At 46.9% G+C, this 15913-nt stretch overlaps 1 protein-coding gene across 1 annotated transcript in view; it reads right to left on the bottom strand.

Annotated features, from left to right (window-relative positions):
• AMOTL1 (angiomotin like 1) overlaps positions 1-15913 on the bottom strand; it is a 44717-nt gene that overhangs the window by 15169 nt on the left and 13635 nt on the right. The window contains exons 4-7 of the mRNA XM_010578216.1: positions 15667-15908; positions 10057-10201; positions 8898-8987; positions 672-817 (exon numbers count right to left, since the gene is read on the bottom strand). Of these exons, the coding sequence (XP_010576518.1) occupies positions 672-817; positions 8898-8987; positions 10057-10201; positions 15667-15908 (623 nt within the window). The remainder of the gene's footprint in view (positions 1-671; positions 818-8897; positions 8988-10056; positions 10202-15666; positions 15909-15913) is intronic.

The following is a 15913-nucleotide window of genomic DNA, read 5'->3' on the forward strand; positions in this document are numbered from 1 at the left end:
GAAGAGCCCTCTGTTCCTGGGATCCCTCTTCCTATTTGAATACCTATTTTCACTATCAGGCTTATAGGATCATTGCTTAAAGACCTCTTGGGAGTTTTGCACAGATGGCACTTCTTGGGTCTCATGGTATGATAGGTTTTTTTCAGCTCTCAAATAAAACCTGTAGCTCTTTGTACCTCTAAATCCTGTATGGTCTGCTTCCAGCCAGATCAGCCAGATGTTTTTAAGACCACTGTTTAGATGTGAAGTTACCAAGCCCTGCACTGCTGTGCACATCTCAAAAGCCTTCTGGCATTTTTGGGGGAGAAATGGGAATGCACCAACATCACATGTCTGTATCGCAGTCCCAAGTCAGTGAGTAGTCAGCTTTTTATTTTATGTATCTGTTAAGTCCTACCATGACCTCAGCCACCAGCTAGTTGAGTTTGGTGTTGCTCCTGGTTACATGTTGAAGGCTCTGCTCTGAAAACATCTATGGTTGTGGTCTCCTTTGCTTGCTTGTTTGGCTCAGTATTGTGTAACTACACATTTTCTCTATAAGAGGGCCAGTACAAGGGGAGCAGGACGACCTGCCACACCATGGCTAGAAGAGATTCAGGACTTGGATGGAGAAAGCCCTAGCCATGAGCCACCGCTATCCTCAGAGCACAGAAATGTTGCCCACGCCTCACCTCCTCTTCCAGTTTGATGACCTTGGCTTGCGCATTGTTTAGGGCCTGGTCGAGGATTTCAATGTGCCTCCGCTGGTCCTCATTGGCAGAGCGCACAGCTGCCAGCTCCATCTCCAACTTCTCCTTCTCCTTCAAGTGCTCTTTGTCTGGAAGAAAGACAAGAACAAGAGCCACTCCAGGAGGACAGCTCACAGGCCGTGGGCCACGCAGCAGAGGTAACCTGCCACCTCCCTAGAAAAGCAAAAATTATGTGAAGCAGCAGCGAGTGGGTCCATTACAACACAGTGCTGAGACACAGCAGGCAAGGAGTTTCTACTGCGAAGGCTCAGCCCCTCGGTGCCCAGCCTTATGTGAGCACCAGCACCAGAGACGAGTGGCAGCTTGGGCTGCATCTGCACTAGCAGAGCTTGTGGACCTGAGCACTGCCTCATAATTGTCCATTCTGCTGACCTACTAGCATATTCCCTGGCAAAATTTTGGCTTGCACCAGTTACTCCTTTCCCATACAACACCCAGACCCTGCCTGAGAAGAGCCTACGTCAAGGACTGTTTATAGCTGCCAGCTTGGATGCTGCTGCCTTTCTCTAATGGGCAAGAAATCTCAGCCCTGTGGACGTGGGCTGCGCTGTGCCTGGTCCATTTTATTTGCAAGGATGGAGATCATGAGATACAGAACATGTAAAGAAGCCAAATAATAAACACAGATCTGTGCTGGACAGCCTGAAAACAGAAAGAGGAGAAAGCAATAAGGAAGAATAAGATAGGAGGCATCTGAATGGGCTTTCTCTGGCCATGTAGAGAAAAGGTGGCTGTGGGAGGCATTTCAGCCCTGCGAGGGCCCTGGGTGACTTTCCAGTCCTGCATGACCTGAGGGTCCAGCGATCAGTGCTCCCCTCCTGTTAAGCACTTTAACGCGTCAGGAGTGAGACTAAAACATGTAGATAACCTCTGTGCCAAAAAATCCTACCTTTTTTGGATAAGATTTAAAACAACATTAAAAAAGAAAACCTGGCTAAATTCAGTCAGCTTTGGTCACATCTTTTTATTTGGCAACAAATTGCAGGCCCACCATTGACTTCGCTGGCAAGCTGCCTGGGGAAATGCTTGGCTCCATCTACCTCTGCCCTGACAGTGCTGAGAAGCCATTTCAGGGAACACGAGCATTGCATGCCAATCACTGGATCCCCAACATTGGATTGCAAACAGTTAATGATTGGAGCGAGCAGGGGATGGAGGTTTCATTCAGTGAAATCTGAGATTTCAGAATCTGGCCTTCGTTCTGAATGACAACAAAAGTAGAGCACTTGGAAAGCCTCCAGGAAGGAAAATTTCCTCCAAAAATTAATTTGGCGTCAATTAAATGTTGTTTTGATTTTTGACTTTTTAAACACAGCATTACAGAATTTATTATTTTTTAACTGAAAAGTTGCTCCAAAAACATCTCAATGTGGAAAATCTGCCCCTAGCATCCAGCCCATCCCACCCAAGCATGACAACTCAAGCTGGAAGCCTGCCATCCACCTCCCCCTGAGGAGGGTCAGGAAACTTCACACGGCCAAAGCCAGCCCATTTCAGACCTGAACTACCCCCAGAAGGGCCTTATTTTTCCTTAATTACAGGTGGGATGAGAACACATTTAATTTACACACTATTGGTAGGTGCCTGCAGCGAGGTGAGATACATAAGAGCTGAGCCATGTGGAACAAGGCACAAGTGGACGAGGTGAGCCCAAACCCACCCAGCTGTCTTCCCATTTACCCTGGAAGGAAGAATCCAGCACCTCACAAAAAGAAACCCTGGCAGCAACACCGGCACATTGGCCTCTGCAAAGTGTATGAGCAAAGCCCAGCGAGTGCTGCGCACACCATGCCACCGACTGCCACTACAAGCTGTCTCAGTATGACGTGGCCTTAATCTTCCCACGTCGGCAAGGAATTTTATACTGGACATGCAGACCTCTTCCTTCAACGCAAATCCGTTTACTTCAGTCAGATTGACCAGAAAGAACATTAATATCTGTTGTACAAAAGTGTAAATCTGGGCAAATTATCAAGCAGCTAATTTCATTAGTGGGTGAGGAAGCTGGAAGATGAATGCTATTTCAGCCCTGTGGCACTCCATCATCTCACACTGGGACCACAATTGCTCTGCTCCAGATTTGAAACCCATGTTTCATGTTACACGTGAGGACAGCACATAGAAAAATAGGGCTTGGGACTTTCACTTCTAACTTTCATCCGGGGAACTCGAAGCATTCAGCTTACCCTGCTGCATTATGTTTTCTACCCCCTCCCCAAAGGAGGACAAGATTATGCTGTACACAAAATAACCGCTGAACCCACTAGAAACCTGGCAAGAAAAAATTACTTAACAGCTCTCAACACTCCTCCATGTCAGCTTTTCCCTGCTAAATGCTGGAGACACATTTCGTAAGTTCTTTCTTATATTGCATTAATTTTTAGTAAAGAAGGACTTTGTTGAACATACCTTAAATTCTCTTCAAGTACATACAAGGTATCCTTAAAGTCTAAAAATACTGGTTTACTGTGCTACCTTTGCATGCGCCTTCTGCCCGGGCACGTGCTTTTTACCTAACAGACTGCCACACCCCATTACTGAACAGTTCCCAAAAGGCTTCTCTACTGCAGTTTACAGTTGTAATCTTACAGCTTTCCACCCACTGCCTCTGACTGTTGCACCTCAACACACTGAGGACATTATACCTATACTCTCGCTGGGTAGAAGAGGAGATAAAGCAAAGAGCCTGCTTCAGTGTTTCACAAATAGGCTTTCTGAGTTGTCAAGCTGGGTAGGTACACCAAGAGTAGACCAGTCTTGACCCTGCTGTGAAGCAGAAACATTAGACAGAAAGATATACTCAATCTGTGCCACCTCTTTTCTAAACTCAGAAGTGACCCCCAGCTTTTCACACATTATAGCTAAGTATCAACTTATTTGACCAATTTAATGACTATCTCAATACATCTCAAGCTGCTTTTCTCCTTGCTGTGATATTGCAGAGTGGTAACACAGACATACTTTAAAGACACTCCTTGTTCCTGCAGAATTACCACTGCTGGCAGAAGAAAATACATCAAATTATGGCAGCGAGAGCCTAATTTGCCTGCAGGAGACTTGATGAAAACAAGACTGGCTCCCATACCACATCCCTTGTGGCATTTCCAACAATTTCTCTTGCACAGGTTTGCATTTCCCAAGGTGGCTCTTCGCTCACAGCTGCTAATTCCACAGATGCTCTCCAGTGACCGTGCCTTTCTTGAGTGGAACCTGCGGGACTTATTTAGCCTCTCGTCAGTCTTGCAACTCCTGACATGGCAAGTGTGTGGAGGACCTCTGCCATCCACCGTCCGTGGGCATGGCTGTATGTCACAGCTGCTGCTGCTGGTCACCCTCGGACCAGCTGATTCACCGGGATGGGGTACCAGAGTCGCCTCTTCTGCTCATCCGGCTCAAGCCAGGACTTGGCCAACTCCAGTAGCCTGACCTTCCCAAAAGGGTGCCGGGGCGGTGAGGCAGAGGCTGAAGAGCAAGATGGGCCCCTCATGCCCCGCCACTCTGCCTGGAGTGACCCGCAGAAGGAATCTGAAATGAGGACAGGACCTTGTTGCCTGTTCCAAAGACCTTTCAGCAGCTGGTTCCCACCCTATAGGAATAAGCAGAATAAATTAATAAATAGAGCCCATTCACTCCATGTAGCCAGCCAGGAGGAGGTTTTCCACAGCTTTACTAAATTATTTGCACATTAAACAGGGCCAGGCTGCCAGGTCCAGACATTGACGTTTCCCTCCAGAGGAGCAGCAAAGCCACCGTCCGTTCATCTGTCCATCCGTCCCTCTGCCCAAGCCTCACTGCAGGCCCCTGCAGCTGTGGTTTCACACTGACTAGGCTGTGCCAAGGCAGGCCTGGAGCAGCAACGCAGAACTGGGAAATGAAGCATTTCTTTCCATTCCCACTGGCAGGTCTCCGTGAGAACAAAAAAAGAAAGAAGATACAAATGCCAAGAGAGCTCATTGCAATCTTCTCCTCCTGCATTTTTGCTCACAAACAGCACGCTCCCCACAGCTCTCTGGAGTTTGGGCCACGCCAGCACCAAGAAAAGGCTGAGAAGCTGCAGGAGGCTGTGCTTGAGTCCCTGAGTTCATTTTCTTACATGGTGATTACCAGGGATTCTGCGCTGGAATTAATAATTATGATCAATTGTAATGTACTTAACAAATGCACCTCTCCTATGGGGACAGGCTGAGAGAGTTGGGGTTGTTCAGCCTGGAGAAGGAAAGACTCCAGGGAGACCTTATAGCAGCCTTCCAGTACCTAAAGGGTGCCTAAAAGAAGGCCAGAGAGGGACTTTTTACAAGGGCATGTAGTGATAGGACCAGGGGTAATGGCTTTAAACTGAAAGAGGGTAGATTTAGATTAGATGTAAGAAAGAAGCTCTTCACTGTGAGGGCGGTGAGGCACTGGCACAGGTTGCCCAGAGAGGTTGTGATGCCCCATCCCTGGCAGTGTTCAAGGCCAGGTTGGATGGGGCTTTGAGCAACCTGGTCTAGTGGAAGGTGTCCCTGCACACGGCAGGGGGGGTGCAACTAGATGATCTTTAAGGTCCCTTCGAACCCAAACCATTCCATGATTCTATGCTTCAGGGTACGGGGTTGTTCGTGGTCACAGACCTAAGCACGGATGCAGAAAGAGTCGGTGCTCTGTTGTCAGAGGAAGTCACCAAATCTCCATTGAAACTTGTGATCGCTTTCCTTACCCTTCGAAGCGGACAGCTTAAACTTGGTCTGATTTACATCTTGGGCATTTCCATTTGTGTGTTGTGAAGTACAAGTCAGAGGAGAATTTGACCTTCACGTGTTGAAAACCAAAATCAGATTTCCCACACCCCTTCCCTTTGGAGGGCTGGGGGAAGTCAAGCAAAACAGACTCATTTTTCTATTTGACGCCGTTTCTTCAGGATACTGCTCCCTGAGCAGGTGCCCTTGGCTCCGGGTACATGGGGGCAGCAGTTTCCCCACCTCCCTGTGTGCAGCTCATGGCTGTGAAGCAAGAGAGTAAGGAGCTCCCTTTCACTCACCCCTGAAACTTCTGCCTCTCCCCTGATTATTTCCTGTCTTAATAAGGAATGGCTCTTAGTCTGCCAATCCCACTCTCAAAAACATCTATTGTGGGCATTTTCTTTGGCTGGATTAATTCGGTGGGAATATTTCTTTACCTGGGGTATTTGGGACAGAGATATATGCGTAATCATGTGGCACATCCACTGCACACTCCCACGAAGCATGAGGCTCTACCAACACACTGCCAAAACTGTCTACACATCCCCACTAAGGGTGCAGAGCTACGTGGACGGGCACAGACCCCGACCTGCCTCAGACACCTGAAAAAACAGACCCTTGGAGGAGCCTCTGCTCTGACAGAGTGTCTCTAAGTCCAGAAAGCCCAGAAAAACACACAATATTCTCAGACTCTACCAAAACAATTTTTTCCTGCGATATGCTCTATCATAAGCTTTCTCCCTGCCCTATGCCCTTGAAGCTATCCTCGGTCTTCCTGCCTCTCCCTTTCCACAGCGCCTCTCAGCTTCCTCCTGCCTGGCTCTTCTCTTGCCTGTATCGGTCCATAGGCCTTCATCAGTCGCTGCTTCATGTCTTTCCTTAAATGAACCTTTTTCACTGACAAAACATCACATTATTATCATGAAAGTAATAGGCTGTGGGTTCTCTCTTACCCCCGATACAACAGGAGCATTTTTCTTAGGCACAAATGCCTAGCACTTAATACTTTGAGGCATGCAGCCTGGCTTTGCCTATTATTATTACAAAGAATAAGAGTTTTTGTCACTTCCAGTCTCCATCTCAGAGCGTATGACCGCTCTGCACTGTTGCACTGCTAATGGAGAGCTCTGCGAGGAACTGAGAAATGATCCCTGCACATCCTGCCTTGCCAGACTTCTTTTTCAGAGAGTTTTTCCTATTACTGGACTTTTACCACAGTATTAATTCTGCATTTGCAGTATTACCAAGGACGAGCATTAAAAAAACCTCAAGAGTTTTATCTTTCCTTGTTCATCTCATCATGAGAAATGGCTTAAAAATGATAATTTTTAACCTGCTGATGTTGGAGTCTTTTTATATAACTTAGATCGTGGATGTTAAGGGCCATATTTTCAGGCTGTTTCCCATAAACATAGGGACTAGAAATCTGCTTTTGCTTTCCTAATGAAAACTAAGATTTGCATTTACTAATCTGACTTAGTAAGCTACCACCTTTAGGAAAAAAAAACAAACACAAGTTTCACAACAAAATTGCAACAGCTGATGGGAGTGCATGTAGGCACCATTTTTTCTCTTCTGAAAATGACTATTTCAGTCTCAGTAGAAAAGTGTACACACAGCAGCTAAAACAAGCTGCACCCCTTCTATTCTCAGTTTTCTGCCTGAGCATCCCATTAAAAGATGTGAGGAAGGTACAGACCGTGTTTGCAAAACCCCCAGGTTGGCAGTGGGGTGCAACCCCAGTCATGTTATGCCCCTCGGGAAGATTCACAAACATCAGTGTATAAATGCAGTCAGCAACAGATGATTTCCATGCAAAACCTTTTATGGGCTCTCAGAGGGGTGTTTTAGGCTGATATCCTGATACCGAGGTCATTACTGTGCGTGCCCCAGCAGCCCAAAGAACATGACTGAAGAGGACCTGCTTTACATGTGCCCATTTTTCTATTCTTGGAAGCACTCTGCATTGCATTAGTAACATTTAACTCTCTGGCCTAGCCAGAAGACACTCCAAGCATCCAGCCTGTCTTACGTGATAGGATCCGAAAAGCTATATTTGTTCGTAAGCTGTGAATTGATAGCAGTAATATGCTGAGTGCACAGCGCAAAGTTTTATTGCTAGATATTTATCAGTAGAAGCACAGAGCGTGTTTATCCACTGGAAAGTGACTCAAATTGAGTCCATCCTGGGGATTGAACTTCCCCTTGTAGCTATCAATATATATGGGAACACTGCCAGGCTGTCTCTATAAGAAGACAGCAGACCCCAGTCTGCAATTTGCACTGTGCAACTTACACCATTTGAATTCTTCCCAAGGATGACAAGACTTACATAGCAATGCTATTTTCTTAACAGATCATCCCCTTGGATTCGCAGCAGTATCTACATGCCCTTGTGGCATCTGCTAATATGGCAAAGCTAACACAATAATGGAAAACATCATTAGATTCTCTTCTGGTTTGTGCATGCATGCACAATTATCAGTGAAATTGTGCTGGCTTCATCGCTGGTGGTGGGAGCTAGGAGAAGGCTCTCCTGCATTTGGAGCAGCTGGTGGACATTGCAGGGCTGGCAGTGAGGCACACTGAGTGATAACAAACTCTGCACTGCTAATGGTGGTGGCCAGTTCTCCACCTAAGGATTTGCAGTTGCAGCTCATCTTCCGAGGAAGCTCTTGGTGCAATAAATAAAACAGAAGGATCAGTTGTACACAGCATTTAGTTTCAATGGGATTTAAGCCCACAAGGTACTGCACAGCTCCCAGATGGTCAAGCCCTTCTTGAAGCATGCTGAAGATGCTCAGGATACATGAGAAGCCACATGCTGTCATGCAGCATCCAGCTGTTTGCGTTTTGGTTTGGCTGGTCACACAGGTCCATCAGTACATGGCAGGGAAATGCTGCAGCACTGTGGTCAGTCATTACGGGAGCCTAAAACTTGACAGGAATGGATGTTTTTTGTAGTGGTAGAAGTCGTAAAATCTTTGTCTCTTCCGTTCTTTGTGAAAAGGAGGGTCCAGCTCTGCTCTACCTCCTGTTAGTCAACCCCTGTCACTGACAACAAGTCAGCAGAGGTTGCTCTGGGCTTATCCCAGCCAAGAGAAGAATCTGGCTTCTCTAAAAACCATGCATCTCCAGAGATGATCCCCGCAAACAACACTTCACAATTTCAGACAAATATTTATCAAAAATAAGCTAAATTGTGTTACCATTAACTCCCACTGCCTGGTTTTGGTGCTCTGAGAGAAAAAAAAGCAGCCTAAACAATCCGGTCTGCAGCTTAAATAAGAGTATGTGACGAATTAGCTGAGTAAAACCAAGCCACAAGGACAATAACAATTAATAGCAAAGTATTCACCTCTACTCCAGCACATATATATGCGTGCACATATATATATGCACTTTCAAAACAGATTAGCACAGTACTCACTCTGAGTGACATAAAGGCCCTCTGTTGACTTATCCTCATGCCCATCGAAGTCTCTGCTGGCTAGCTGTCTATTGGCTGTCTCCAGACGTTCTGCAAAAAACAGGAAATACTTTAAGTATAAATATATGTATATAAAATTGTAGACCAACCAAGAAAATAAGATGCATGCCAGCAGAGCAGTATAAATAGACTCTCTGAAGCAGGACATTAAAATGGAGGCTGACACATACATGAAAGATGAGGCCTTTGACCTCTTCCATGAAGCGGTGTCATTCAGATTTACAGAAACTGGGGGAAAAGCCTCTGCCATTCATGGCTGACATGCCCAGGCAGTTCATCTCTCACACTGTCCAAAATGGACAAGGGATTTACAATCTGAATTGCCCAGCTTTGAAGGGGATGGGTGCCTTCCTGCAGTGGAGTGCTGCCCCTGGTGCAGTGAAATGCCCTGGAAGAAAGCAACCCTGGGAGAAGGCAGCCCTCAGCCCAGTGACACCAATCCTTGGGGATGCCCTGGGAAAGGAGCAGTTTTCTGCAGCCAAAGACAGCTTCCCCTGGGAAGGTCCTGCCTTCAGGTGCCTCCCTCCTCCAAAAAGACCATGCAACCCTCCTTGCACCATTGCAAAAAGCATAAGCCAGCTTGCAGAAGGCATCTCACTGCATCAGGAAGTACCAAAGTACCCCCATCAGGAACCTGAACAGGTAATAGCTACCTAACATATGCTCCACTTGCTTTCTCTAAAGGATATACCCTCAATTTCATGTTTTTAATACAAAAAAGAGATACCTTTGATACTTGCTACTGGTTCATGAAGGCACTGAACTTTGAGATTTACGGGTTGTAGAGCATTACTCTATATTGCAACTTGCTCTTCAGCTTGTTAGAGCTGGTCTTGCTGGCAAATCAATTATTTGCAAGTGCTAAACACAAAGACACCTTCCAAAGTTGACTCTTGTATTTTGCCAGAAGGTTTCCTTGCCACCAGGGGGGTGACAGCAGTTTTGTCTTATGTCAATAAGCAGGGCCTGATTTCTCAAGACATTTATCTAAAACATGTGTGAAGCTACTCCTCTAAAGGCTGCTGCTCTGGAGCTTGTAAGAAGTGAAACACCATGTCAACCAGGGGAAAAAAAATCCACACAAGCAGGTATAACGTACCACGGAGATCCCTGTTGAAGTCATGAAGTCTCCTAATTTCTCCTTCAAGTTTGTTTCTCATCGCTTTGTCCAGAGACTCCCTCTTAGTGGTGGTCTTGACCAAGCCCTCATAAGCTTCTGAAATCCTCTGAATTTCTATTTCAAACTGAAAGGAGAGAGAGGTCCTGTTAGAGCCTGACAGGAATGCGTCCCGTCCCAGTGTTTGCCCAGTGTGTTTCGATGGGGCACAGGGGTCAGGGTGATGCTCATGCCAAGTGTCGCGCCAGCTACCAGCTCTACAATAACCAGTCTCCCCAGTGGAGGATGGCGTGAAGCCCTGGTGGTGCTGGAAGTTCCTGCAGTGGGGAATCCTGCAAACGCCCTGTGGGTCAGCTCGCCATGCCATAACACCCCATGACACCCTGCCGGCAGCTCCCAAAAAAGCTTGGGGTGGGCTGGACTTGAGGTAACTGCTCAGTTGCCTTCGCTCTACGACCAAGGTGGCTGCTTTAATGCCATAAAAGAGGAGAAACAAAGGAAACAGTGTAGTTGTGTGGGCTCTATTCTTTCCTAGAAAGGGTTGTAGGAGGCAAGATTTATTATTCTGCCAGATCCCTGATCCAAAACTTAGCTCTGAGGTCTGCGTGCCACCAGAAGTGTTTTAGGCTCAGCTCTGACCTCACATCAGTTTTAGACTATTGTGGTCCACTCCTTTCCATCCTTGACTGAAGACTGCTCTATACAAGAAGAAACTCTCTCTAACAGACCAAACCAATTGTTTGGGGTTTTCAATCTTCTTAACTTAATCTCCTTGAAATCTGGAAAACTGCAGGCAGGGCATGCAGGAGAAGCCTTTAGCAGTGAACTTTCATCTTAAGACCTGAGCCCAAAAGACTGACAGGAGGATAGACCTGGGCAGAGTCTTGCTGTTTAGGTCAATCCACCCAAGTCTTTTAATAATCTAATGTTGTGTTAAGTGTTACAGCTTTGCTAAAATCATTGCTGCAGGAATGATCAACACCGATGTGGGAATCTGCTCCTGCATGCCTGGCCTTTGTGTTTGTGGAGAAAAGCTTGATAATGTGCACAGGCTGGAAAACCACGAGATATATATAGCCTCCTACATACCTTTCTAAATCTGGCACTTTTTTAGCCTCTTGAATCGCTGGTGGGACAGATTCATGATTTGTGAAGCCAGGGTGTGAGCCCACCTCCACTTGCTTGGAGGTAAGTAAGTCCCTCTCCAGGGCTCGTTAAGCTTTAGGTGTAATTTGCCAGCTGCAGCACTTGCAAAATTAAAGCTCCAGGGATGCTGGAGCTGTCACCCTGCTGTCGGCATAGGAACCTGCAGCCAGGCTCCAGCAGCCTGGACCTGCGCTTCCCACGACGCCAGGGCCACTCTGCCTGGATACGGCCCATGGGCACTCAGGACCTCCAAACCAAGCACAGAGGAAAGCCTGGCAGAGCTGTGTTAGGGAAATCCATCTACCTTCCCCAATTTCTGCTTTCAGCTCACTCAGGTACAAAAGCTGAAACAAGTGGCAATGTGCAAAGCCCACAGTGTGCCCCCATAACACCAGCAGCTTTGGATTAGTACCTTGCTGGATATCACATCACCTGTCTCAGACTGGTGGTGATATAACACTTGCAGGTATTTCACACACACACAAGATGCTCCCCTACATGCATGACATTAAAAGGTACCATATGTAGATTAGTTCTCAGCTGACAATTCTCCACAGCTCCAAGAAGAGGATGACCTGCTGAACCAGCCATATGCCATGCTATGACACTCCTTCTTGGGTGAACTACAAGTGCAGTTAGTCAGATTATTCTGTCTTTCCATTTTGTTTTTTTTAAAGCAGGAGCTCCAGGAAGCCCCGTTACATTTTCCCTAACCACATCTAGAAAAGCAGGTCCTTATTCCCCACCCTGCTGATGTATGGCCAGAAACCAAGCATGTTCCCACCATGAAGACAGCACGCTCAGAGGACCACTGCATAAATCCAAACCTGTTTGAAATTCAGACTGAACCTTACTCTGGTTCCAAAAAAAGTCAATGAGTTTTATTTTTCCTCATATGCATGGCAACGCAAACTTGTACAAAGCCTCATCAAAAAGTCTGAACTTTTTTGAAAAAATCACCTCGAGTACTGTGTGCAGTTCTAGGCCCCACAATTTAAGAAGGACGTTCAGGTCCTTGAATGCATCCAGAGGAAGGCAACAAACCTGGTGAAAGGGCTGGAAGAAATGTCCTATGAGGAGCAGCTGAGGACTTTGGGTTTGTCTAGTTTGGAGAGAAGGAGACTGAGGGGCAACCTCATAGCTCTCTGCAGCTTCCTGAGGAGGGGAAGTGGAGAGGGAGGTGCTGAGCTCTTCTCCCTGGGATCCAGTGACAGGACGAGTGGGAACAGTTCAAAGCTGCACCAGGGGAGGTTTAGACTGGACATTAGGAAGTATTTCTTTACCGAGAGGGTGGTCAAACACTGGAACAGGCTTACTAGAGAGGTGGTGGATGCCCCAAGGCTGTCAGTGTTTAAGAGGCATTTGGACAATGCCCTTAACAACATGCTTTGACTTGGTCAGCCCTGAAGTGGTCAGGCAGTTGGACTAGATGATCATCGTAGGTCCCTTCCAACTGAAATAGTCTATTCTATTCTATGACTATAACCTACAATCAAAAATTTGTTTCATCTGAATTTTCCAGAATCAAATTGACATGTCAATCAGTTACTCCAATAACAGCATAGTTTCAGCTACTTGATTCTGTTACAGCTTTTTCTTTAGATCAGTGTCAGCTCCGCTAGCAAAAGTTTGCTCTTCCTCTAAGTAGTTAGAGTCTATATTCAAGCTACCTCGCATTGCTCTCCTTGACCATTTAAGCAGATTGAGCTTCTCTCTCCTTGAAAGGAAGGTTTGGCTTAGCAAAAATAGTTTTTAAAGCACCTTCCTGAATCCTTAACTACATGATCCCAACCAGACACCATGCTCAGTTGGGTGCCCTGACACCCGCTGGTTCCCACACCTCCCCTATTCCAGGTGAGCTGCTATCTGCAGGAGAAGATGCCTGCTCCAGAGAGCTCCTACCATGGCAAAGCAGATTTGCCAACACGGCAGGGAGTTTCGACAGCCTGACAGTCCTGCCCAATGCTGCTGGTTTCTGCAAGGGCTTTGCTCTGCCCATTATCTGCCATTATTTTCTAAAACACATCACCATGCAAGTCTCCTGCAGCCCCAGAGGCAAAGACTTGCTGCAGGAGAAGAAAGAACCTCCATCAGCACTGAACAAAATTAAAGGAGAGCAGAAGAACAGCCATAAATTGTGTCGGTGTTTCTCAGCAGCTCTGGGATTTCCTTCCCCTTCTTCTATGGAGGGGAAAAAACTGTTCAGCCTCTTCTCTGCCTGGTAGCTTCTAGAGCCAACCCACTCAAACAGCCCACATACACAGCATGGGGAAGAGCCAGCCCAGCCTGGCAATTAAACTTCAGCAAGGTAAAACCGCCCAACAAAAGAAACAACAGCAAAAGAAAAGAGAAAATAATGCTTTGCTTTTGCAAAAAAAGCTCAAAATTAAATGTGCACAACCCCTCTTCCCCCCCAACTCTTTTTAGGTAAGAAAACCAGACAACTCGTCAAACAGCACAGGGATTAATCACCACCTGGTACCTCTCTGCAAAAAGTCTGTTCAGACACAACTGAGAATTTGACAACCCTCAGGGCTGAGCTGTTTGTACAAACGCCCAGGGAGCCCTCTGTGTCAAGCCGATTTTCTCTAATTTCTTCTGTTTTGTAATGAATAAAAGTGATGGGAGGGTGGGCCTACCTAGAATAAAATAGTTACACACAGACAAACAAGAAGTACTCCTGGTGACCCTGCCACCTCCAACAAGAGGGAAAAGTTTTCACACCCAAAGTATGTAATTTCACTCACTCTAACTTTTTCAGAGGTGATGTTCAGCTGATACTGTGGGAACAGGAGGACCTGCCCTGTCCTTGTGTTCAAACAGAAAAAAACAGCATGGGAGGGATACTGTGTATTAAGGCTTTGGTTCAGGACATTTTCCTGAAGAAAGAATGCACTTGAGCATGTGTTTCACTTTAATACTCCACTTATATTCCCCCAAAGTCAATGGGAATCGAGTTCACGCTCTGTTGACTGAAGTGAGACTTCAGCCCGTGCTTGAATACCTTTCTGTTGGTGTCTGATGCAATCGACTTGCGGGGCATCCAAGATAAAGAAAGAGCTGTTTCCAAGAGTGTAAAAGGAAATCAGAATATTTTTAGGGCATCGCACTCAAATACCTTTTACTGAACAACACAGCTTTTGTAAAATTAATAGCTGGAATATTTCTTTTTGCCCACGAAGGCCACAGGGAAGTCAGTGTTAAAATCTTCACAGACCTCTTCACGAATAGTTAATGTTGTTGCAAAAATTTCTCAACTAAGTTTAGGAAATTCAGTGAATAAACTCAACTCATCCGGTTGCAGAGGAGGAGGCTGAAAAGATGATAGCAGCTGCAAAATAACAGGTCTTTTTTTCTAACCTGTTTGAACAGATGGTCACAGATTTTTCCCAAAGCTGAGGCTGGGACATGGTCCTCAGAACTGCCTCTTCTCCTGTGAAGGGTGTCTCCAAGAACCTCATCCCACACAGCACAGAAAAAATTGAGGTCCTATTTAGACTCCTAAATTCAGACAGAAAAGACCTGCAGCCTAAGACCATTTATGTATAAGCAGTGGGAAGACATAAATGAAATAGCAGTGTAGGATCCTAAATAACTCATTTGGCCTGGGCCCTTGGGACCCAATGCCAGCAGATCTGGGGAGCATCTCTGCTTTGCCTTCAGTGAGCTGTCACTTTTAAGCACCTTCTACTTCATTTGACTTAACTCTTCATCTTCTCACCCCAGGCAATGCGCAAGACATCACCCTTCTCCACTGAAAATGCCAGCTTGCAAACAGAAAAGAGGGTGCAGGTTCTCTTTGCAAAAGGGTTTTTGAGCAAAATCTTTACCAAACTGTTCTTTCAGGTAAGGGCAGTGCTTTTTGAACGAACATGTTCAAAAGTGGATGTCTAACACCAGCTCTTAGAAACCCATAGAGCAGTCACTGAAAGCCTCTGAGACAACGAAGTTAATGCATTTCCGAATAACAGGCAGCCCCACTGATGGCTGTTACACTTCCAAAGAGCGTGAAGTGCCACACGAGCGTATTGTGGTGGACAAGACCACTCAGGAAGATGTGGCCATGCTCTTCAAATGCTTCTCGCCCGCAGCACTACCGCCTGTGCAGATGATGCAGGACCTAGCTGCACCGGGAGCAGACTGCCCATGGGATACTTCCAGGGAAAGCTCCGGTGAGGCCAGCACAGAATCATGCAAGGGGCAAGTTCCCAACTGAGAGACATGTGATGGGCCACCCCATTTTGCCCTAAAGTCAGGGGAGCCCACAGGCCATGGGGCACAGGATTAAACTTCTGGGAGACCACCACAGAGAGGCAATGGTTAGAGATGGCCACTAGTGCATCCCCATCGCAGTGACGTGACTATGAAGAACAGCTTGGGGGACCCAAACGTAGAAGAACCAAGACGGTTACCCTGCCCAGGCCCGATCCCCATGTCTCCACGTACCTTCTGCAGCTTGTCTGCCTTCTCATAGTACCCCTCCAGCTCCTGCCGCAGCACGTGGTTCTCCTCGGAGAGCATCTCTACCATCTGCTGCGCCCGCTCCACGATGGCGAAGGCGTCGGGCGTCAGCTGCTGGGCCGGCGGCGTCGGCGTCTGGGCAGCGGCAGGGGCTGGCAGCGGGGGCAAGGCGCCCGGGAGCAGAGGGCCGGCGGCGGGCGCGGGCCGCGGGGGGCTGGGGGGGGGCGTCGGG

Source organism: Haliaeetus leucocephalus, unplaced genomic scaffold (assembly GCF_000737465.1).
Source record: "Haliaeetus leucocephalus isolate CR32 unplaced genomic scaffold, Haliaeetus_leucocephalus-4.0 Scaffold616, whole genome shotgun sequence".
Taxonomy (NCBI): Eukaryota; Metazoa; Chordata; class Aves; order Accipitriformes; family Accipitridae; genus Haliaeetus; species Haliaeetus leucocephalus.